Raw genomic sequence first — 24,920 nt, 5'->3', positions numbered from 1 at the left:
CCCGGCTCGTACAAATGAGTTTTACGAAACATTATTTCATATTTACCACGCTTCTCGGTGAAGGAAAACATCGTGACGAAACCGGACTAATCCCAATAACGCCTAGTTAGCCCTCTGAGTTGAAAGGTTCTGACCGTCGCTTTCGTAAAAACTGGTGCCTGCCTGCCAATCCTTGGGATGAGTTGCCAAGCGGACCCCAGGCTCCCATGAGCCGTGGCAAAATGCCGGGTCAACGCGAGCTGATGATTCCAAATCTATTTTTAACATTTATAGAGTAACGGAAAGTTCAAAATTCAGAAAGTATTGCTTCTGGGTCTCGGTAGGTGGCTTATGTGTAAGCTTATATAAATTCAAAGAGAATTTGAAATAGAGGCTACAAAGTGAATCTCAAAGGTGTGCAAATAAATGTGGCTACAAAGTTTCCTTCGACAATACACCTCTATTTCAAATTCTCTTTGATAAAATGTAATCGAATCTTCCCTTATTTCGTTTGTCCGTTTTGTACAGGAATGCACCCTAGCAGTTATAACGTCGAGCAACATAAGCACAGCCCCGTCCACGCGGGCGTACCGCGTGGCGCACACCCCGACGCCCTCCCTGGTCGCGCAAGGACTGCTCATGGACCGAGCGCCGAGCGGTAAGTCGATGAATCGATGCTTTAAACAAGCAATTTTTGTGAGGTTTTTGTTGTCGTGAGCTATAGCAGAGTTCATAAATATGTATACACCGTGTTTTTATTGAATTTCGTTAACTCCGGGCTATGGGTAAGTACGTTTAAGGAAATCAAATGGCATAGTTAATTTCAGAAAAAAAAAATCTTTTTTTATTTATTTTTTATAAAAAGTAATTAAATGTTGCATATAGCATTGTTGTAATACGGGCATTACATTTAATTCAACCAAACATTTGAACAACGAAACAATTGAAAACTGTGACATATCAACGTCATTTTGAACATCAATCGTCCGAGATAGTACTTACGTTTAGTAGCAAATGTATGATCTCGTACTGAACACTAATTAATATGTAAACTGGCCCTAAGGCAAGTGTATAAGCTTGTAAGGGCCTTATAAGATAAAAATAAATGATTGATTATCTCCGGAATGGAGTTAATTAGAATACTGGTGTCTTTGAGAAAGTTACTTAATTTAAGCTCAGGAATGCTCCCTTGAATTTAACGGAAATAAAAAAAACAAGGTGTATATTTCTTCAACTTAATCCATCGCATTAAGGTGACAGAATGTATACATATATATGAAACTCGACTGTACAAGCTGTTAACTCCATAAACATGAAATTGTTTAATTTTTTAACGTGTGGTATTTAGAGAGAGGGGCAATTGAGAGTACTCTCTCCAGGCGGGTGTTGTGCCTGGAGACCGAAGTCAACTGACAGAAGTTGTACTTATAGTAACTGACATTAGAAACTCTGTAAGCGCGATGTAGGTTTCTATCAAATTGCGTTCTAGCTTCCTAACGCCATCTGTTGGAACATCGTGGCACGACGTCGACAGACAGAGGAGATGCCAGGGCTTAGTTTTGCCAAAGATAATTTGAAATAGAAGTGGATTGTCAAAGAAAACTCTGTAGCCACATAAATTTACTGCCATCTTTGGACACAGGATTAAAACTTTTAGAACGCCATTGGACTTTGATCCTTAATTCTTTCACTTATATGTGTTAACCCTTTTCCAGGCATAGTACGATTTATCGACCACATACGCACCATTAGAATTTCAACTTTAGAAAACCTTGTAGATGGGTGCGGCCTGCATAAGGGTTAAATTTGTTAAATATCAAATTCCTTTGGCCTTTGATCTAATAGATCGCGCCACTTTTTGATATTTAACAAATTTAACATATATCAGTGAAAGAATAAGTATCAAACCCAAATGGCGTTCTAAAAGTTTTAATTATGTGTCAAAAGATGGCAGTAAATTTACTGTGGCTACAAAGTTTTCTTTGACAATCCACTTCTATTACAAATTCTCTTAGATTTGCGTATTTATCAGTGGCGGCGCGTCACAAATATTCGTGGAGAACCCGGAGCTAATTTTTCTTTCCTTTTCTCCATGAACCGATTGCAAAAGTACTCAACGGGCTGACATTAGACAAGCCGGTGGGGATCGAGTTCTTTGAACGATCCGCCACTGGTATTTATTCATTGTACATGTGTGTTTAAGCGTGTGTTTTTACAGAAACGTCGTCTGACAGTCGAAGCTACAATGGGTCGTGGGACAGTCGCTCAGGAGATGGCGACAACGATGACAATGATTCCAGTGAAGCCTCTATACTCGTCAAAGGTATGTAAAAAATGGAAAAATTTATTTACGGTACATATGGTGCTACTTTACCGCACTAGTGCAATAATTGGGACATTACGTAATTATATCGAAAAAGGGCCATATCTTATACCTTTAAACGAGCAATTCTTGTATATATATATATATATATTTCTGTGATCTCGGAAACAGCTCTAACGATTTCGCTGAAATTTGGTATATGGGGGTTTTTGGGGGTATACAATCTATCTAGATTAGTCTTATGTTTGGGAAAACGCGTGTTTTCGAGTTTTCATGCGTTTTTCTTTCGACGCAGAATATGGTTGCTAATTTCTTATTGCCGGTCACTGTCCGTCTGGTCCAGCGGGTTAAGACGCGGACTGCTAAACGAGTGTTACGGGTTCGAATCTCGTCCGGTGACTAACTTTTTTTTTATATGTTCAAGTTTATATATAATTTTTATTGTTTTAGACAAGTTTAATTTATTAAAAAAATGTAGATAAGATTATCACCTATACACCACCATATTACAATAAATAGTTATAACCGAGCAATGCTCGGTCGCCCAGGTACTTTACTGTAAAACGTGGTACGATACATGTGCGAATAGGGAATTAGCAACGAGTTGCGATTATCCTATTTATCGCACTTGTATCGTAATGTACTTTTATAGTTTATTTTTATAATAAATACATACATTTCATTGGACTCCTATTAAAATCTTCACTTCTAAGAATATCGGAGGAGTTAAGGTTTTGTTTTTTGAAGTTTAGCACATTGATTTATTTTGAAAATGAACATAAAAATGAACATACGGTAAAAACATATTTTTTCAATTATTGTTTAAATTATGCAAATACAAATACAAATACAAATTGTTTATTTGACAAATATAAGTTTAAAAAGTGTTACATGTTATACTGACCTCCACACTAGGCATAGCCTGTCTCGTAGAGGAAATAATAAGATTAACATATTGTAAGCATTAGCGGCTAGTAGCAACAGTAAGTACTTATTCTAAAAGTAATACATATAATTAATTTAAGTAGCAATTAAAAACAGATAAGACTTCTGACCTAGGTACGTAACATGCTAAGAAAAATGAAGTTGTATTATAGCACAAGCGTGTGTGTGTGTGTGTGTGTGTGTATGTGTATTTAGGTCTCGTTAGGATGTCGTCTTTAATAGATTTTCGGTGTCTACATAAGATAGGCTTATCATGTTTTTCAGTAGAAGCTTCCTTGTCTTGAAAACGGAGTGCTCTTTAAACACGTATAGCCCTACTAGACGATTGTAAATACGGGGGAACAAAAATACTGGGAAATGGTGTGCAAATTTGGTATTAACTGCTGTGGTTGGGATTTTAAAGATACGGTTTTTTAGTAGATTGTTGTAGTTGGATGAGCTGAGAACCGCTTTATGTACGTGCAATGCTACCCTCGCTAAGTATAGTTTCCGGACGCTGAGCACCTGTGCGTCGCGGTATAAATCATTCGTTCGGTATGTAATTGGTTTTTTCAAAGCCACTTTCAGCACCGCTTTTTGCGCTCTTTCCAATTTTAGGAGAATAGAAGAGGTTTGGCCACCCCATGCTAGAATGCAGTAATTAATTATAGACTGTCCTAGTGCTAAATATATAGTTCTTAATAAGGGAAAATCGGCTGCCTCTCGTAACATTTTCATAGAGTGTATCAGCTTTCTAACTCTGCCAGAAACTGCAGCCACATGTTCCCTGAAGCTTAGTTTTTCATCTATGATAATTCCTAGGTACTTAATTGAGGGCGTTCTCGTTATGTGGTCACAGGCACAGTCTTGAACTGGAGAATTTATACAGTGACTGGTGTGAATTTTAAGCACCTGCTGTGGTATAGGTGAAGAAGCCGAAGTCTTATGAAAACATAAATAATTAGTTTTTGACGTGTTTAGAGTTAATAGGTTCTTCTTCAACCAGCGTGCTACCAGCGACATACCATGCTCAACATGATCATAGACGTTCTTCCATGAACTCCCGTGAAAAATGATAACGGTGTCGTCAGCGTAACATAGAATCTCGGCATTTTGTAATGGTATAAATGAGATGTCATTAATATATAATAGAAATAGGGTGGGTCCCAGTATGCTGCCCTGAGGCACGCCAAAAGAGACTGGTTTCTGGTCGCTCAGGTGTTCACCTATCTTAATACGTTGGCTTCTTTCCGACAAATAGCTTTCGAACCACTTTAGGCTATTTCCTCGGAAACCGTGTGCTTCCAGTTTTCTTAGTAAGATAGGGACAGACACTGTGTCGAAGGCCTTCGCTAGGTCCAGAAAGACTCCGACACAGGCCCGGCCTTCATCCATATGCGTTGAGACAATCTTTGTAAGAAGCATAACAGCGTCTTCTGTTGATAACCCCTTTCTAAAACCAAACTGTCGATCCGTTAGAATGGAATTGGATTCGAGGTAATTGATCACCCTTTTATTAATGACCCGCTCCAGAAGTTTTGAGAAAGACCCCAGGAGTGATATCGGCCGATAGTTGCTGGGTTCATTTTTCTCATTACCTTTGTGAATCGGTATGATAGCCGCGACCTTCCAGGCTTTAGGGAATATACCACTCTCTATACTTTGATTAAAAATCGTTGCAAGTGGTTCAGCAATTTTAGGGCCAATGACTTTCAATATTTTGTTGTTTATATAGTCCAAACCTGGGGAACTATCTGGGTCTAGTTTTTTAATAAGGTTTAGAACCTCATATTTATCTGTAGGAGACATGTAAATGGAGTTGATTGCCGGCGAATTAGCTGTAACTTTAGCTGCTAGAGACTTTGTGTTTCATTTTCCTTGGCTAGTATTTCGCTGGCCAGATTTTGGCCAATAGAAGAAAAATATTCATTGCACACATTCAAGGACTCCTTTTCTGAGTTTCTTATTTTCAACAAGTTTTGCGCTGTGGGTAGCTTTGGGTTTTGATTCCGATGTGAGATTTTATTGATTAATTGCCATAGTTTTTTAGGTGGTTTATTGTGCGCGACGAGCTCCTTTTTCTCGTGTTCAGCCTTGAGATTTCTAAGAAGTTTTACATAAAAGTTGCGATATCTTGTATAAATTAGTTTTTTCATTTCATCGTTTGGGAACTGCCTTGATATGCGATGAAGTTTGTCCCTTTGCTTTGAACACCTTATGAGACCAGGAGTCATCCAAGGTTGGATACAAAATCTAGAGCGGCTTACTTGAGTCATTTTGGAATTTTTTGAGACGGCGTTTGAAATAATAGCTGAGAACGTAGACGCAGCGTCATCAACGGTACTAGCCTGCATAACAGGGCACCAGTCAATACATTCTAGCTCTCTACAAAGTCCATCGTAGTCAACTTTTAATCTTGATCGTGTTTGAATCATGTTTTTTCTGACGTGGCTTTCTGTTTTGATACCGATCATAATTAAGTCATGGTCAGTAAGATCAGTGGAGCAAACAATAGTTTCGCCATTAAGAGTCCTTATTCCTACAGACGAGCGTATTTTGTAAAATGCTTCCTTTTTCATTCAAGATTACGACGTAACTATTAGTATTTATTCAAAAACTGATAACGTACTTAAATAATCGTTTCCTAAACTAGGGGCTCCAACAGTTCAAATTTTCATTTTCTCTTTTAAACCTCTTTTTTAATGAGGTTTTTTGGGAGTCTTTTCCAAATTTTGCAGTGAGATGTGGCGTTTCGGTTCTTAATTTTGCTATAAACAAGAATCATTTGGTACATGAATGACTACAATTTGATTCAACATATCTCGTACGAGGGGCTGGAATGATTAACAATCGAAGATTCATTTGAAAAAAATGATAAAATACCTTCCGAGTTTTCTTCATTTTTTTGGCGAAAACAGGGTTTTATTATATTTTATTTCCGCAAATTGTACGCATATTTTGCTTTAAAAATAATATTATAGCAAACTGTAACTTTATGTTAACCTATAAAAAAAAATCGTAACTATGGGACCTACATTGCCGTAAATTTATATTTTTTTAAAACACGTATAAATCAGGCAGCAGCGACGCCCCGCTCTCAGTCCGCGCGGAGCGCGCTTAGAGGACGGACCTGTGCTCGATTGTCAGGCATTCGTTGCGATCGTAATCAGCTACGGAGTTCCGAGAAGTGCTATATACTGCGATTAGAAAATCTTAATAAAAGTTCATTTTTTACAGTATGCCTAACAGACTCGCTTATTGATGGATTTTCAGTGTTACTTTTTTTTTAATACTAAGTCGGTGGCAAACAAGCATACGGCCCGCATATGTACGCCTGCAACTCCAGAGGAGTTACATGCGCGTTGCCGACCCTAACCCCCTCCCGCCCCTCGTTGAGCTCTGGCAACCTTACTCACCGGCAGGAACACAACACTATGAGTAAGGTCTAGTGTTATTTGGCTGCGATTTTCTGAAAAACGCATTTTCACTTGAAATTACGTTAGGGTTTGCATTATTATTTTTGACCCGGATGAAGTCCAAGTTCTCATGATGGAGTCAGGAGTTGGTCACCAGAACTCCTAATCTACTAATTATAATCCCATCGTGTTTGGGCTCAAAAGATTTGCCCTGACGAACACCATCGATCTAGATGAGGTCCAGGGTCTCATGATGGAGTCAGGAGTTGGTCACTAGAACTCCTAATCTACTCATTATAATTCCATCGTGTTTGGGCTCAACAGAGTTGCCCTGATGAGCACCTTCAATCTAGATGAGGTCCAGGGTCTCATGATGGAGTCAGGAGCTGATCAACAGAACTCCTAATCTACTCATCATAACTCCATCGTGTTTGGGTTCAATAGAGTTGCCCTGACGAGCACCATCAATCTAGATGAGGTCCAGGGTCTCATGATGGAGTCAGGAGCTGGTCACCAGAACTCCTAATCTACTCATCATAACTCCATCGTGTTTGGGCTCAATAGATTTGCCCTGATGAACACCATCGATCTAGATGAGGCCCAGGGTCTCATGATGGAGTCAGGAGTTGGTCACCAGAACTCCTAAACTACTCATCATAACCTCATCGTGTTCGGGCTCAATAGATTTGCCCTGACGAGCATCATCAATCTAGATAAAGTCCAGGGTCTCATGATGGAGTCAGGAGTTGGTCACTAGAACTCCTAATCTACTCATTATAATTCCAACGTGTTTGGGCTCAAAAGATTTGCCCTGATGAGCACCATCGATCTAGATGAGGTCCAGGGTCTCATGATGGAGTCAGGAGTTGGTCACCAGAACTCCTACTCTACTCATCATAACTCCATCGTGTTTGGGCTCAATAGAGTTGCCCTGACGAGCACCATCAATCTAGATGAGGTCCAGGGTCTCATGATGGAGTCAGGAGCTGGTCACCAGAACTCCTAATCTACTCATCATAACTCCATCGTGTTTGGGCTCAATAGATTTGCCCTGATGAACACCATCGATCTAGATGAGGCCCAGGGTCTCATGATGGAGTCAGGAGTTGGTCACCAGAACTCCTAAACTACTCATCATAATCTCATCGTGTTCGGGCTCAATAGATTTGCCCTGACGAGCATCATCAATCTAGATAAAGTCCGGGGTCTCATGATGGAGTCAGGAGTTGGTCACTAGAACTCCTAATCTACTCATTATAATTCCAACGTGTTTGGGCTCAAATGATTTGCCCTGACGAGCACCATCGATCTAGATAAGGTCCAGGGTCTCATGATGGAGTCAGGAGTTGGTCACCAGAACTCCTAATCTACTCATCATAACTCCATCGTGTATGGGCTCAATAGAGTTGCCCTGACGAGCACCATCAATCTAGATCAGGGCCAGGGTCTCATGATGGACTCAGGAGTTGATCACCAGAACTCCTAGTCTATTCATCATAACTCCATCGTGTTTGGGCTCAAAAGATTTGCCCTGACGAGTACCATCGATCTAGATTAAGTCAAGGGTCTCATGATGGACTCAGTAGTTGGTCACCAGAACTCCTAATCTATTCATCATAATGGTAATTTGATGGTGCTTGTCGGAGTAAATCTATTGAGCCCAAACACGATGGAGTTATGATAAATAGATTACGAGTTCTGGTGACCAACTCCTGACTCCATCATGAGACTCTGGACTTCATCTAGATCGATGGTACTCGTCAGGGCAAATCCTTTGAGCCCAAACACGATGGAATTATAATGAGTAGATTAGGAGTTCTAGTGACCAACTCCGGACTCCATCATGAGACCCTGAACATCATCTAGATTGATGGTGCTCGTGAGGGCAAATCTATTGAGCCCAAACACGATGGAGTTATGATGAGTAGATTAGGAATTATGGTGACCAACTCCTGACTCCATCATGCGACCCTGGACTTCATCTAGATCGATGGTACTCGTCAGGGCAAATCTTTTGAGCCCAAACACGATGGAATTATAATGAGTAGATTAGGAGTTCTAGTGACCAACTCCTGACTCCATCATGAGACCCTGAACATCATCTAGATCGATGGTACTCGTCAGGGCAAATCTTTTGAGCCCAAACACGATGGAATTATAATGAGTAGATTAGGAGTTCTGGTGACCAACTCCTGACTCCATCATGAGACCCTGGACTTCATTTAGATCGATGGTACTCGTCAGGGCAAATCTATTGAGCTCGAATACGATGGAATTATAATGAGTAGATTAGGAGTTCTAGTGACCTACTCCTGACTCCATCATGAGACCCTGGACTTCATCTAGATTGATGGTGCTCATCAGGGTAAATCTATTGAGCCCAAACTCGATGGAGTTATGATGAGTAGATTAGGAGTTCTGGGGAGTTCTGGTGACCAACTCCTGACTCCGTCATGAGACCCTGGACCTCATCTAGATCGATGGTGTTCGTCAGGGCAAATCTTTTGAGCCCAAGCACGATGGAATTATAATGAGTAGATTAGGAGTTCTGGTGACCAACTCCTGACTCCATCATAAGAACCTGGATGGACTTCATTCGGGTCAAAAATAATAATACAAACCCTAACGTGATTTCAAATAACACTGAAACTCTATAGCACTAATGTGCGCAAACGATTGGCATCTTGACTACGCAGCATGGGTGCGTAGCCACCATGCCAATCGATACGACAACGAAACACTATCTGTCTCTCTCTCGTACTAATATGCACAAACGATTGGCATCTTGGCTGGGCAGCATGGGTGCGTAGCCAACATGCCAAACGTTTACGATACGACAAGGAAACACTATCTGTCTCTCTATCGCACTAATATGCGCAATCGATTGGCTTCTTCGCTAGGTATCATGGGTGCGTAGCCAACATGCCAATCGTTTACGATACGACAACGAAACACTACTCTCTCTCTATCGCACTAATATACGCAAACGATTGGTATTTTGGCTAGGCACTAAGCAAGTGTGTGGCCAACATGCCAATCGTTTACGATACGACAACGAAACACTATCTGTCTCTCTATCGCACTAATATACTTTATTTATACCTGCAGTCATTTAGTAACTTCTTCATTTTCCATTGGTGTGAAAGAGACAGAATAAAGAGCAAGGGTTATAGTACACTCTGTAGTCTGTACACTTAGTAGTAGTGTACATAAAAAAAAAACTACTGTGCATATACAATAAAATAAAGAGTGCCCATATGATATCATATGACACTAAAATTAATGTTGCTTGAAATTATATTGAAAACTATCAAGATTATTCTAGTCTGCATTGAAACGCGCGTCGCGTTGCCGGCGCTCGCGTACCGAGCGCCAACGCCATCTATCGAGCGTTATTTCGTGAAATCGGAGAACGCTCCAAGGATTAAGGGCTCTTAAACCTACTTGCGAGGAATATGTGGTCTATGCAGGTTTTGTTATGCGTTGGTTTGTTGATAGTTGGCAGTAGCCCGTGCGATGCAAGCAGTTCCAAGTAACATGTTGCCTGCTGACTATCTACTGCTGATTCTAAAATATTAATATTAATATCACCTGACATTATGAAACACGATTTTCGGTTGACAGTGTTGAGGAACTGGTCCAGAGACAAAATAAAGTTGTCAGTATTAGAAAAAGACGGAGATCGGTAAAGACCCAAGACTGAGGCAACGGTTGGAATATTTATCATTAAACAATTTGCGTCAGCTATGTCTGGTTCAGAAACGTTTGGAGACCATTTATTATTTACGTAGGCGATAACACCACCAGCTTTATTTATATATTTTTTTGTGCTATACGACGTATAACCTTCGATTTGTCTAATAGTAGAGTTATCGTTAATCCAACATTCGCTGAAGAGAATAATATCGAAATTTATATTAAATCGTGCAAGAATCAGTAGAAAGTTATCGAAGTTCCGTTGCATGCTTCTAATATTAACTTGTAGAAGTTTTAGAGTGTATTTAGTTATTATGGGACTACATTCTTCAGGGGTAAAGATTTTATGGCATTCAAAATTGAAAGAATTGTCAATTTCATTCATTAGCTCTAAACCTGCCGTATTGAGTGCTCAAATAGCACAAAATAAATAAAAAGTCTGATAGAATAATGCCTCCCAGAGTCGTGAGCATCCCATACTCGCAGTAAACAGTGATTTTCGGTTATATGTATTTTCAAAGCATTCAAAGCTAGTGTACAGATTAAGTATTCTTTGATATGTGTAAGTGTAACGCAGTGTAAAAGAAAGGCGTGAGTGTAACTATAATACTTTGATAGGAATACATTTAAAACTACATTCATTGCTATAAAGATTAAGCATATCTGGCACAAAATTAAGAAAATGAGCGCGATAAACCAATTTAATACAAGCCATAGACAGTTATTCGTTGCATTGTCTTGTAAACTTTTGAAGATCTTCATGAGATCGAATCTGAAGGGCCGGGCTTCCATCTTTACCTTCATGCTTCCTGATGTAGATGTTACCTCTGCGAGTCCAGCAGTATTTATAGCCGTGTTCCTTAACCCATGACCGTGTGTCACGAAATAAGCGCCTGCCGTCACTGGTCAAGCGCTCATTCACGAATACCTTCGTCGCGGGGCTGGCTGTTACGATGTCCTGGCTGCTGAGCGTTGACCGCCGAGTTTTTGCTTGTTTTAAGAACTCTTCACGTTTCGCCCTCCTCACAAAGGAAACTACTAAGGGCCTAGATTGATTGATTTTGTTACCCTGGCGTCGCGGGCCCACGCGGGACACAAAGTTTACATCAACTTCTTTGAGATTCATCCCTAGCTTCGAGGCGGTAGTCAGGACTATGTGGTAGGGGTTTTCATTTGGCGTTTCGGGAAGACCCATTATTTCCAGTTCTGAACTTAGCGACTGCTGAGCTTGCTGATTCAATTTATTTTGGAGATCCACAACCTGGGTCTTAAGTAGGACGTTCTCCCGTTCCTTCTCTTCCAGTTTTAAAATACGCGCATTATAGGCTGTGACCTGTTGAGCTAAGGAATCGAGGCGGCTAGTGAAATCTGACTGTAATTTAGCCACGTCGGCACGAAGCAAACGGATTTCTGAAAACAGCGATTCTATATTCGCTGGCGGGTTCTGTGTCGCATTTGGCGACGGATTATGTTGCATATTCGTTTTTCGGAAGGTAACATTACCAGCTGACCGTACTGGGGTGTATGTGTTGTCCCCACCTACCCTGGAGCTCGCCTGACAATCCGGACATATCCACGTCTTCACTTGCTCTGTATCTAGGTGTAGAGCATTTCCGCATGTAAAATGGCACACCTTTCCACAATTTTGTGCTGTACAGGCAATACCTTGCCCGTCCTCTATCGGCAAAAAGCAGCCGGAGCAAGTCATTATGGCCCTCGTACCAAGCAATCCTAGGCGATACCTTATCAATACGACGGACAGCGCGCCAATTCCGTCGAGTCTCGTGGTAGCGGGGCAGAGCGAGCGGTGACTCACGATGCGCGCCGGGTTCGCGTAGTTAGCGGGTAACGCTTTTTAGTAAAGTAAATATTGTGATTGTACTTCGGGCATGCACTTCTCACTAACACTGAAGTTATCACTGGATAGCTGATAAAATTGTCTTTATGTAGATATAAATTTCAACCGTAACAAAACTGAATTTACAGCAATATTCGAATATTATTTACGGGGCAATAAAATACGGTGTTGTTGCTTAGCCGCTCCGCGGCGGTCCTCTAATCGGCGGTCATGCTTAACTAAATCATGATGAGTCATGGGTGTATTCTATGTATTTTAGTATTTAGAAATAGCACATACATCGTTGTCTAAGTATCCACAACGCAAGCTTTATTGAGCTTACTGTGGGAATAAGTTAATTTGTGTAATAGTGTCCTATAATGTTTATTAATTGAAGGGCATTGATTCTTGAGCGGCGCTGTGGACTTTTTGTGATGGGGAAAAAATGTTAAACTCGCGAAAGGTCACGTGACCGACAGATTCGTCAGATTGAAAATTCGGGCACGTGACCTGATCGAAAAACTGTTACAATGTCATTGAAGCCAGTAGACCGCCGGCGCGACTTGAATATTAACGTTGTACATTTTTTATGTTAAATAATTGTAATAGTTCTGAATTGTTAAATTTTTCATGTAATATAAATTGTCATGTTTGTGTACGATAGCACAATAAATGAATATTGTTAAAAAAAGCAAGAAATATTACTTTGCTAATCCGCGAGAAAATAACGTGTTAGTCAATCAGTGCTAACCCGTTATACTTACCTGCGTAGCACTGATTGACTAACACGTTATTTTCTCGCGGATTAGCAAAGTAATATTTCTTGCTTTAATTAGCATGGACTTCCGCAAAGTAACGCCTGATTCTATTAATTAATGAATATTGTATTTTACCACATAAATGATTCTACTTTTATACTGATAATTAAAGCAATTGGTGCAAAATTATTCCCTAACCATTCCAAAATATCAAAAATGCACAACGTTAATATTCAAGTTTTCACTTCTGCCGGCACTCCCGGAGTGCAACCCGTTGTTTTTATTTTATTTAAAAGAGACTTGTCGGAACTGTCTTTGGGACCATCATTCCACGCGAGGGATACAGGGGTACACACTTGATTCAATTTTCGTGAAAATGACACTAAGTTCGTACATAGTTTAAATAAATGCAGTTATGTTATAGTCGTTAGTTAGGCTAATTCTTTGTCTATTGTATGTACCTGAAAAAATTAAATACTGAATAAAAAATCAGTGTAAGTGCGCTCTTCGATAACACGCCTGTGTTACGCATCTCGATGACATATTTTAGACTGGTTCTGTAGCGTTCGACTCGCCGGCACTCGGTAACCGTAGACCACACCTAGCCTCGCAACATATTTTAGACTGGTTCTGTAGCGTTCGACTCGCCGGCACTCGGTAACCGTAGACCACACCTAGCCTCGCAACATATTTTAGACTGGTTCTGTAGCGTTCGACTCGCCGGCACTCGGTAACCGTAGACCACACCTAGCCTCGCAACATATTTTAGACTGGTTCTGTAGCGTTCGACTCGCCGGCACTCGGTAACCGTAGACCACACCTAGCCTCGCAACATATTTTTCCATTACTTCAATTTGAATCTTGTTGCAATTTCCATGGGAGTTGTAATTCAATAACCGGTTAAAGTGACTGAACCTTTTTTATGCATGTAAGTAGCACGTGCGGTTTTACTTATAATAGACAATGAGTTAGCTGTAAGAGCCAGCTTGAAAACTAACGACTATACGTTCGAACATAAAGTTCGGTTTCGGCGTAAAGAATGGGTTAAAATTAGAGTATTATTGTATATTACTGTTATATCGCGTAGCGTTTCGGGGCAAACAAAGATATTATTTGGATCCGCTACTCGTTTTTCTTTCAGAGCACGCTCTAAGTACCAGTGTATGCGTACCTCCGCCCCAGATCTTCACGACGCGCCTGTCGTGCGGCTTGCCGGCCTACTGCACGCTGTGGCGCGGCGCACGCTCCGGCCGCGGGCCCACCGTGCTGCACGTGTACGGCGGCCCGGAGGTGCAGACCGTCACCAACAGCTATAAGGTAACGAGCACGGCCTACTGCACGCTGTGGGGCCCACCGCGCTGCAAGAAATTACCGATGCCCATTTTTTTGATTTCCGTTAATTTCAAGGGTGCATCTCTGAGCTTAAATTAAGTAACTTTCTCAAAAATACCGGTATTCTAATTAACTCCGTTTCGGAGTTAATCAATATTTCCTATAATAATATATTTATATTTCTAAACGTAAGTACTATCTCGGACGGTCACAGTTCTCGACAACGCTAAATGCAACTTTTAATTACTTTTTATAATAATAAAAAAATTAACTATGCCTTTTAGTTTCCTTAAACGTACTTACCGATACCCCGGAGTTAACGGAATTCAATAAAAACACATTGTATAGTCGTGGCGGTAAAATAAAAATAAAACTTACCACTGTCTAGTCACGGGCACGGACTAATCAATATGTTCACAGGGCATCAGACAACTCCGCATGCACATGCTAGCGGCGCGCGGCTTCAACGTGGTGGCCATCGACTCGCGCGGCTCCAAGCACCGCGGCCGCGCCTGGGAGGGCGCCATCCGGGGCAAGATGGGGCAGGTGGAGCTCGACGACCAGGTAATCCGCCATTTTATACTCGTATTTTTTTTATACTACGTCGGTGGCAAACAAGCATACGGCCCGCCTGATGGTAAGCAGTCTCCGTAGCCTATGTACGCCTGCAACTCCAGAGGACCGACCAGGAGTTGCCGACCCTAAACCCGCCCCCCCTAGTTGAGCTCTGGCAACCTCACTCACCGGCAGGAACACAACACTATGAGTAGGGTCTAGTGTTATTTGGCAGCTGTTTTCTGTAAGGTGGAGGTACTTCCCCAGTTGGGCTCTGCTCTAGATCTGGAATGACATCCACTGGCTGTGCCCCACCACACAAAGCGAGATGACATTCACAATGCCCATACCTCTCTTAAGTATGTATGTGTTTTCTCTGTATTTAAGTATTTATAAATTATTGATATTGTTGTATAAGTATCCACAACACAAGCTGTATTGAGCTTACTGTGGGACTTAGTCAATTTGTGTAAGAATGTCCTTATAAAAAAAAAAAGAATCCTTTATGCCAATTTCCACAATTTTCCCAAAAACGAAACGATAAAAATACTATCTAACTACCGACCCGGCTCATAGAGGACATACGAAATAATTTTTGCCCAAACCGAAACGTAGACCTTCGTTAACGCTCGTTCAATAAATCAATTTTATACTAATTTTATTTGGTATCTTGGTCACCAACAAGCGCCTGCCAACTGAAAATACTGATAAGGCGGGTCCATACGCGCGAGACAATTTCCTCGCGCACAAACCGGCCAGTGTGGACGTGCCTCGGCCTATATAAAACTAATGTGCGACGACGAGTGAAGCGAGGAGTGATGATGGTTTAAAAAACGGGTATTAAAATTACTCGAAACATTTATTTAAAAGACTTACATTTTATTATTTATTTTTAAAAGCATAATAAAATACAATTTATGTCCAGGTGGAGGTATTGCAGTGGCTGGCGAAAGAGACAGACTGCATAGATATGGAGCGGGTCGCCATACACGGCTGGAGTTACGGTTAGTGCTCTCTTCTTCTTTTCTCAAATAAAAAAAAAATATGTTTGATTAAGGGTACAGATAAACGCTACAATTGACAATAGCCGACAAAGGTTACAGTATGAAATGAACCTTAATACATTGTAATAAAGTTCTACTTACTGCTGTGGCGCAGCGACCCGAAGTGGATCTTGGCCTCCGACAGCAAAGACCGCCATACTACTCTGTCGAAAGCCGCTTCTGTCCAGTCCACCGCGCCGAGTTCGCTAAGGTCTTTTTGCACTTCATGTCTCCAGCGGTACCTCGGGCGTCCAGACGGTCTTCTGCCATTTGGAACTCCAGAGTACGCCCTCCAGAGTGTACGATCTTCACCCATTCGGACTGCGTGCCCGTGCCATCGGAGTCTGGCGGCTTTCGCTTTTTTTTATACTACGTCGGTGGCAAACAAGCATACGGCCCGCCTAATGGTATGCAGTTTCCGCAGCCTATGTACGCTTGCAACTTCAGAGGACTTAGATGCGCGTTACCGACCCTAAACTCCCCCCCCCCCCCCCCCCCCCCCCCCCCCTCGTTGAGCTCTGGCAACCTTACTCCTCGGCAGGAACACAACACTATTCATATTCATATATTTAATCATAATAATTCATATTATATGTCACAATATTATTTAAAATTAATTATTTATTAAACATGATTTGTAACATTTTACATAATAATAAAAAATTAAAATTAATATTAAATCTAAGTTTTTAGGTACCTATTTTGTACTCTATAAACTCATTAAAGCTATAAAAAGTGTGCTCGATAAGCCATTTTTTCAGTTGCATTTTAAAACTCATTAATAAAAAAAAATATTTTTATTTCAGAACCGTAAGAATTCCATAAAACATTGTTAGTACCATCATTATAGCTAGGGGTTAGTAAGTACATTAAAATCAAATCCAAACATAATTTGAATAATAAATAATTAATAATATTGACATAATAACAATGAAATCACGATTCATAGTAAAATTAAAATAGTTGAAATAATGATTACAAAAAAAAAAAATTAACATGTCAAATTCAATTAATGACGGTGCATTCGTGACATGACCCGGCAGTCGGTTGTACACAGTCGGCCCGATCACGTGCGTTAGTTTCGCTGACTTGGCTAACCTATGCTTAACACCCAAGAGTTTGTGGGCGTTCCGCAAGTTACGACCGTGGACGTCAGCCCCTCTCGCGTATTCATTAAGGTGACATCGCACATAGACAGTCATTGGTATATCACCATGGAGGGCAGCGTGAGTATCTGGAGGTCCTTGAAGTGCGGTTTTGCAGATGTACTTTGTCCTACCTGCACAATCGCTCTGATGGCTCTTTTTTGCACTCGGAACACACGCTCCCATTCGGCAGCGCGGCCCCACAGCTCCACGCCGTATTGGAGGATCGAGTGCACAGTGGCAAATTAGCAAGATCTTACCACATCCCTGGACACCACCCTTGCCAGGCGTCGCAGTGCGAAGCAGGCACTTGCCAGTTTGTTACAAACTTTGATAGTGTGTGCTCCCCACTGGAGGCCCCTATCAAGTTCAATACCCAGAAATGCGGTGTTTTGGACCTGACCTACTTTGACACGGTCCACGAGTACGATTAAATCCCTAGGATCCCTTCCTCCAAGTCGGAAACGCAGGAAATGGGTCTTTTTTAGGTTTAGTACTAAGCCGTTCACACTGAAATACCGCGACACCTGACTAGCAACTTCATATAGCCGCTGCTCCAGTTCATCTATATTAGGTGCGGATACTACAACAGCGACGTCATCGGCATACATATAAGCAGTGCCGGATTAACCATTAAGCAAAATAAGCACTTGCTTAGGGCACCACGTCTAGGGGGGCACCAAAATCGTAGGAAAAAAAAACGCGCAGGCTGCATCAGCATCGCAGTCGTAGTGTAGTACTTATGTACACGAAACTTTTTATATGTGTGCAAGTACCCATCTAATAACGAAGGGTCGTAAGAGAGTGAGAACACGTAAGCACATCTCCAACCTTACGCGGAGGCCATCAAAGTTCATGGCCAAAAAATTTTACCGTCGGGCTTGTGGCCACCCGATTTTCTCGACGTAGATTACCGATTTTGTAGCGTATTTTGCTCTCTTACACACCAGATGTATCGGCCAGGCCGAGTGCTGCAGAGCCGCGATCCTGCGACCTAATTGTCAAAGTGTAATAAAGGGCCCTGCAAAGGCCGAAAAACAAAAGCATCTTATCAAGTTGCGCTTTCGAGTTAAGCCAAAGGCCGAGCAGTAGGATTACATAGGTTTGATTTCAAGCCACTCCTTTGCAGTTCGGCGTTAGGTCTTATGCGACGCCAGGCCTTCTACTTTATGCAAACTGCCTCACTTTTGCTTGGCCACGGATCCAAATCCATGCTGTCCTCTTTCGCAGCTGAGCTGCCTTGCTCACACCTCGCCATTGGTTGTATTATACGATAACGCGCCGCGATCCGAGGCTCCGGACCAGGGATCGGAAACCGGTATTTTTTGTATGGGAACGAAAACGGTATTTTTTCGTTCTTTGTTAATTACTTCATTTCTAATTAGGCAATCTAATAATACGAAGTCGTTATCTGAAAACACAACTGAGTCCTACATTTAGAGTATAAAATAAACCGAAATATATGGTTATTTCGATGTTTTTGCAAAAAAACCGGTTCCGATCCCTGCTCCGGACGTCCAGCTATTCATACCTCGCCATTGGTCAAATTCAAGCCTTGTTTTCTTCCAGCTCGACCTTTGGCCTCATCCGTAAGCGCCGATCGAACGCTCCGCGCATTCAGCCTTAGAAGTTGCCTTTAAAAACACTGTTGGCCTAAATGGCCAATTAAATTAGATCCTAAAATAGCGTTTTGAGGAATTAATTCCCAGCAAGCTGGAAATTGTTTTAATACATTTATTTGATCCTAAATACGTGTAATGCGAGTTTGCTCTATCCCAGGAGGTGTGCAAACATTTTGGGATCCTTAGGAGATAATTTTTTCCTTTGGATTGCCAAACCACTCGATGTAGAAGGAACCCATTATCAATTACAATAGCACTTGGTGGATCAGACACTGTTAAGAAAGCGTTTTCGGATCATTAACATGATTTTTTAAAAAATAAAAAATGTCGACCTTTTTTTACAATTTACTACGAAGGTACTTACCTTAAATCAATCAATCAATATATTTTATTGTAAGAACATAGTTAAATTACATTTCGGATCCTCAGATATCAATTTTAATAATACTCGTAATTAGAACAGATTTTCCGTCGGCCGTACCGTTTTCGATTTAGGTACAAGCAAAAAAACTGAAAATAAGGAAACATTTATGCACACCTCCTGGAATGGAGCAAACTTGGATTACACGTATTTTTAAGTCGATAAAATCTAATTGTATTGGCCTAATTGTGACACATTATTATTAAAAAAAACGGGACTTCATTGCGTTTGATTAAGTTCTAAAATTACCTCCAACGTCAAAATAATGATGTCGACTTTACACAGTCTTCTCCGAGACCATGGGGACAACGCCGTCCTTGAAACGTCTAGTCAGAGGTTATTTTTTAACCGTACCCTATTAAGTCCCGTTTTCGTAAACAATAATTTGCTATTTAAGACATTTGTTGCCATTGGTACTGGTTCTGACAAGAACCAATGGCCAATGGCTAAGCCTCTACTGAAGCTCGGCCTCACATGAATGAGCTTCGCAGGAAAGCTCTAGAGGTTGCAAAACCCTGCGGAGAACGGCCTATGTCTTACGTCTTCGCATACACTTGGACAATGGTTGGCTTGGCCTCCGGACTTATGCAAAACACGGTCTTCGAATTTGCTTACACTTGACCTTACCTACTCTTGGAACAATACTGCTGCAATACTGTCAATTTCCGTGATAAAATGATGTGACGCATTGAAAATTCTATTCTCAGCAGTAATGCGGCAATAAACGTCACTCAATTTACCAATAAAATTCAATGTAATCTTGATGAGGGGGCACCATGGTCTAGAAATGCTTAGGGCACCAAAATGTCTTAATCCGGCACTGCATATAAGCTTCTCCTGCTGTTATTGCTTTCGGGAGGTCATTCAGAAGCAGCGAGAAGATTTTTGTTTTCTGGAAATTGATCAATTTGGTTCCAGTCATATTTTTCATACTTTTGTATGTTTTCTTAACTTACTTGCATGTACACAACTAAACCGATAATTTATAATTGCGTAATTTACATTTCTATGAAATAGTTTTCTTAGTAATGTAGGAAACTTTAGGCCTATTTTTAGTTCATTTACTTTAGACATATTTGTAAAAGGCTGTTTGTTTTCTAAATAAAAAAATAAATAAAAAGTATATTCGACACCGACGACCCTTGCGCAACTCCCATTGCCGTCGATATCGGCTCCGATTTCACTGTACCTCCGTCAGCAACCACTGCGTGAGACCTACCATGAAGCATATCTGTTAGGAGTGCGTGAGCTTTACCTCTTATGCCATAGTGTCGCAGTTTGATAGAGAGCACGCTGTGGTTGGCAACATCGAACGCCTTCGACAGGTCGCAGCACAACAAAGCGACCTGCTGGCCCTGTTCCCGAGCGCCCACAACACATCGCACTAGCTCCCGCGTCATCGCGCAAGTCGAGCGGCCCGCGCGGTAGGCATACTGTCGTGCAGACAGCCTCGGTAGCCGTAAGAGGCCATGAGGATCTAGTGTTATTTGGCTGCGGTTTTCCGTTGTTCCGTCCGCTGAGCTGTGCCCTATCACATAAAGCGAGATGACATTCACAATGCCCATACCTCTCTCACTCTCTCTCTCTCTTTCGTTTCTCCAATGATGTTCGGCTCGGACACCAGATTTTCAATCTCCTGGTTCCTACGGAGTCTCCAGGTTCCATCCTCTCCACGAGTGGGTCCTAGGGCTTTTTGGTAGATCTCAGCTACCAGTAGCGCGCGTTCTTCCTGTTGTGTTAGCAAAGAGAATTTGATATAGAGGTGGATTGTCTAAGAAAATTTTGTAGCCGCAGTAAATTTACAAATACGTTTATTTCATTCTTTTTTACAGCAGTTCATAGGCACAAATATGTTTTAGATAGGTTAGTAGTCCATCTTAAGTACAAGGTGTAGGTAATTAACACTGGAACAGAATAATAAATAACTAATTAACTAATAAATAATTTATCCAGCCATCTTTCGACACATGATTAAAACTTTTAGAACGCCATATGACTTTGATCCTTATTATTTCACTGATATGTGTTAAATATCAAAAAGTGGCGCCTCACGAGTTGTTTACTTTCACTTAGAACTACTCACCGCGTTATGCCCAATTACCTTCATGTGTTATTTTTTTCAGGTGGGTATTTATCCCTGCTGGGGCTGGCGACGCGGCCCAACATCTTCCGCGTGTGCGTGGCGGGGGCTCCGGTGACGTGCTGGCGGCTGTACGACACGGCCTACACGGAGCGCTACATGGGGCTCCCGGCGCGCGCGCCGCACGCCTACACGCGCGCCTCCGTGCTGGCGCATGCGCCCTTCTTCCCAGACCAGTAAATATTCCACGTCATTTCATGTCTTACAATTTCATTGAAACCCTCACTATGTTTCAACATTCTACCTTCGCTCTGTTTTTTTCCGCGCTGCGGTCTTAATTTCAAATGAAAACCCCATTAAGCCCCTCACAACGCTCTAATTCCCAATTTAACCCTGCTGAAAGTTGTCGCTACGCTCCATTTATCTATATTCCATTGACGCCCTCGCAAGTTCTCTCTAATTCTTATTAACCCTAGACTGCTCACGCATTTTTTTTTTTAGCTTTTGAGCCCGTGGCAAAAGAACTGTTGTTCCATATTAGATGAGAACAAGGAGTTACATAATTTGGCAAACAAACTACAAATTAAATAGAAATAAATACTATATTAAGATGGTTCGCTTTCCATACAAAAAACAATTGCGTTTTATGTAGTCATTATACACTATTACTACATAAATATGTGCGCATCTATCTACTTTCGAATATTAGTTTGCGCTAAATTGAAAGAAAAACTTTGTTTCATACGGAAATCACGCAAAAAACGTTATTTTGATGTTACATTGATAAAAAATATAATGTATTTTTGCGCTCATATTTACGTAGTAATAGTGTGTAATGACTTCATACAACGCAATAGGGTTGTTTCCATCTACAAATCTTAGGGCAGACTTGTATCCCAATAAATTCTTTTGGATTATAAGAACATGTTAAACTACTTTTAGAGGACCTGTAATGACCATATTTTTGTAAATATTGAATTTAAAATATCTTTTGGCACACGTCACGTGACCAAACTCGAAACGTCTTTGAAGATTCTGATGACATCTCAACTCTCGGATTGACACTGTTGACAGTTAGGCGATAAACAACAAATGTCAGTTGACAGTTCGTATCTTCTACGTGTGTATGTAGTTATGTGTCAAACCGTAAACTGTGACGTCACGCAATTTTCAAAGAGCGTGATGGCTGAGATACACGTCATACTCGTGAACGGGTGCTGTTTGTGGAGACCGGTCTGTTTAAGCTTACACGGGGTACAGGTTATGTTAAAGTATGTAACTTTACTTTTGAGTGACATTAACGTGAGACACTTCATTCGGTTCTTGTCTGTTTTAATTTTTTTGTCTTTTAATTATTTATATAAGAATTCAAGCCTTGGCGACCCTCTACATCTCTAAGGATAATTTAATATATATTTTTATATTTTATCTCTGACACTTAGAGACTTATACATCTCTAAAGAATTTTAGTATTTTATGGTTTTATTTTTTTATCATAGTTTTTTTTGTGTAATTTGACATTTAGAGACAGTATACATCTCTAATAAAGTATTTATTATTTCATAGATTCGATATTTGTAATTGTTTTTTTTTTAAATTTATTTTTTAGTAAAAATGGACATGTAAAAGTGCCCCTGTGGCCTATTTGCTGAATAAATGTTTGATATTTGATATTTGGGCGCGAAAGTATCTGTCAAAATATATTTTGTTAATTTAACATATTTAAAGCCGTTTTAGTATAAAAGTTGAATTTTAGGGCTACTTTTAGTTAATATAGAACGTAATACAACAGTTTCAAACAATTGGAAACAACCCTATTGTTTTTGTATGGAAAGCGAACCACCTTAATACAGTTTAGGCACACTGGTGTGAGAATTTTGAGTAATGTGGTTTGTCTGGCGATAGGAAAGCAAGTGTGGGAGCTGAAGGCTCCGAGATATATCTCGTAAGGATGCGGAGCTGTGATTGGTTATTTATACATATCACGCGATATTTAGGTGATTGCGTGCGTGCGCCTCGATACTATGCAAATATGTGCTCTGTGTAGTGGAAATAAGGTCGAAATTAAAATAGACATTGTCACTGTGATTACATGAACACGGTACATTGATCAAAGATTTTTTCTGGATACTAATAAGTGCAAAATTGTAATAAATGTTACTTTAATTAATAATTCTTGATTTAACACCTCATTACTTAAATGATGCTTATTTTACCTCCACCAAACATACTACAAATGTATTTTTATTTCTTCGTATTCCAAATGAAAAACATTGTCAATATCTCGTCAAAAATAAGTGCCTTTCATCCCATGGTTAATAATCTACTATTTTCTACAGAGAAGGCCGTCTACTAATCATCCACGGGCTAGCCGACGAAAACGTCCATTTTTGCCACACGGCGGCGCTGCTGTCGGAGCTGGTTCGGCTTGGCAAACCTCATCGGGTCCAGGTAACACGAAAATTTACACACATACTACCGGTCAAAAGTTTCAAATTTTATCGAGACCGTGTTGGAGAGCGTCTGCCATCTTGTGATTTGAATCGAAAGGGAAAACAATTCACGCTTCCAAGCAGGTGCTGCCCCCTACACTTCATTTCGCATAGTAAGAGGTTATCTAGTCATAGAGAATTTGAAATAGATCAAAGGCCAAAGGTATAGCTGCATCGTTTCGAGCGATGGCGCTATAACCTTTAGGTAGTGCCCGGTAAGATGGCGCCACTTTTTGATATTTAACAAATTGAACACATATCACTGAAAGAATAAGGACCAAAGTCAAATGGCGTTCTAAAAGTTTTAATCATGTGTCGAAAGATGGCAGTAAATTTGCTGTGGCTACAAAGTTTTCTTTGACAATCCACCTCTATTCTCTTTGCTTAAACCAACGAAACTACCATAAGGTCAGCCAGGGCAATTGCAACTGTGGGGTAATTGCAACTATGGGACAGTTGCAGCTATGGCAAATGCACCCTTAAGAAGTGAGTAATAATGAGAATGATAATGACTGGTGAAAGTATGTCATGAATACAAGAGGCTAGGTCATAACTAGGGCTCCCGGTATCCGTGTTACATAGACCAATAGTGGGACCGGATTTTTGCCCTATAAGTTTCGATAATTCTAAAGAGTGAAAAGTGATGTTTATCTGGTATGAGACATATTTTTAAGCATATTTGTAATATATGAAGAAAATTTAGAACGAGCGTTAGATATAAATAAGGTATTTATGTATTTTTATTGATGAATTTTGAATATTGAATTAAAGTACAAAATTTAAGCATCGTCTTTTATAATATGTATGAGGCTTTATGCTATCAAATTTTTAGAAAAAAAATCAACGTGCTACTTTGTCAAACTCAAATTAGCTTATTATTTTGTCAATATTGAATTAAACTTTGAAAAATCCACAATATCATATCTAAATTCTTAAGTTAATAGGCAAGGCAAAAAATTAGAAGAATAGGATATGTGCTTTACAATTAATATGCGTTTTTTGTCCTGTAAGATCTAATATTGAATTAAAGTCCGTAGAGATAAGTCTATTACTATAAAATAATATATGCAGCCATTTTATGGAAAGTAAGAAATATCTGTGTGTAGCTTGCATTGTAATAGTAAAATCAACTTAAAAAGGCGCGAAATTCATAACCACGCCGCGCTGGTCCGTCAACATGTCGGCTCGGCGCGCGGGAGCCTATCGTAGCCGACCTAGTGAGCGATAGATACCTCGCCCCGCCCGCGCCCCCCGCTCAGCTTCGCAAGCGCTGTTTGTCTTTTCTTTCAAATCATTC

At 40.6% G+C, this 24,920-nt stretch overlaps 1 protein-coding gene across 1 annotated transcript in view; it reads left to right on the top strand.

The window, feature by feature from the left end:
* Positions 1 to 24,920, top strand: part of LOC133531324 (dipeptidyl peptidase 9) — a 61,513-nt gene that overhangs the window by 26,395 nt on the left and 10,198 nt on the right. The window contains exons 12-18 of the mRNA XM_061869462.1: positions 508 to 637; positions 2,198 to 2,302; positions 14,075 to 14,250; positions 14,686 to 14,829; positions 15,746 to 15,824; positions 21,175 to 21,367; positions 23,471 to 23,582. Of these exons, the coding sequence (XP_061725446.1) occupies positions 508 to 637; positions 2,198 to 2,302; positions 14,075 to 14,250; positions 14,686 to 14,829; positions 15,746 to 15,824; positions 21,175 to 21,367; positions 23,471 to 23,582 (939 nt within the window). The remainder of the gene's footprint in view (positions 1 to 507; positions 638 to 2,197; positions 2,303 to 14,074; positions 14,251 to 14,685; positions 14,830 to 15,745; positions 15,825 to 21,174; positions 21,368 to 23,470; positions 23,583 to 24,920) is intronic.

The sequence above is a fragment of the Cydia pomonella genome, chromosome 25, assembly GCF_033807575.1.
Source record: "Cydia pomonella isolate Wapato2018A chromosome 25, ilCydPomo1, whole genome shotgun sequence".
Classification (NCBI taxonomy): domain Eukaryota; kingdom Metazoa; phylum Arthropoda; class Insecta; order Lepidoptera; family Tortricidae; genus Cydia; species Cydia pomonella.
Note: the sequence above shows the minus strand (reverse complement) of the source record. Positions and strands in the feature narration are given on the sequence as shown.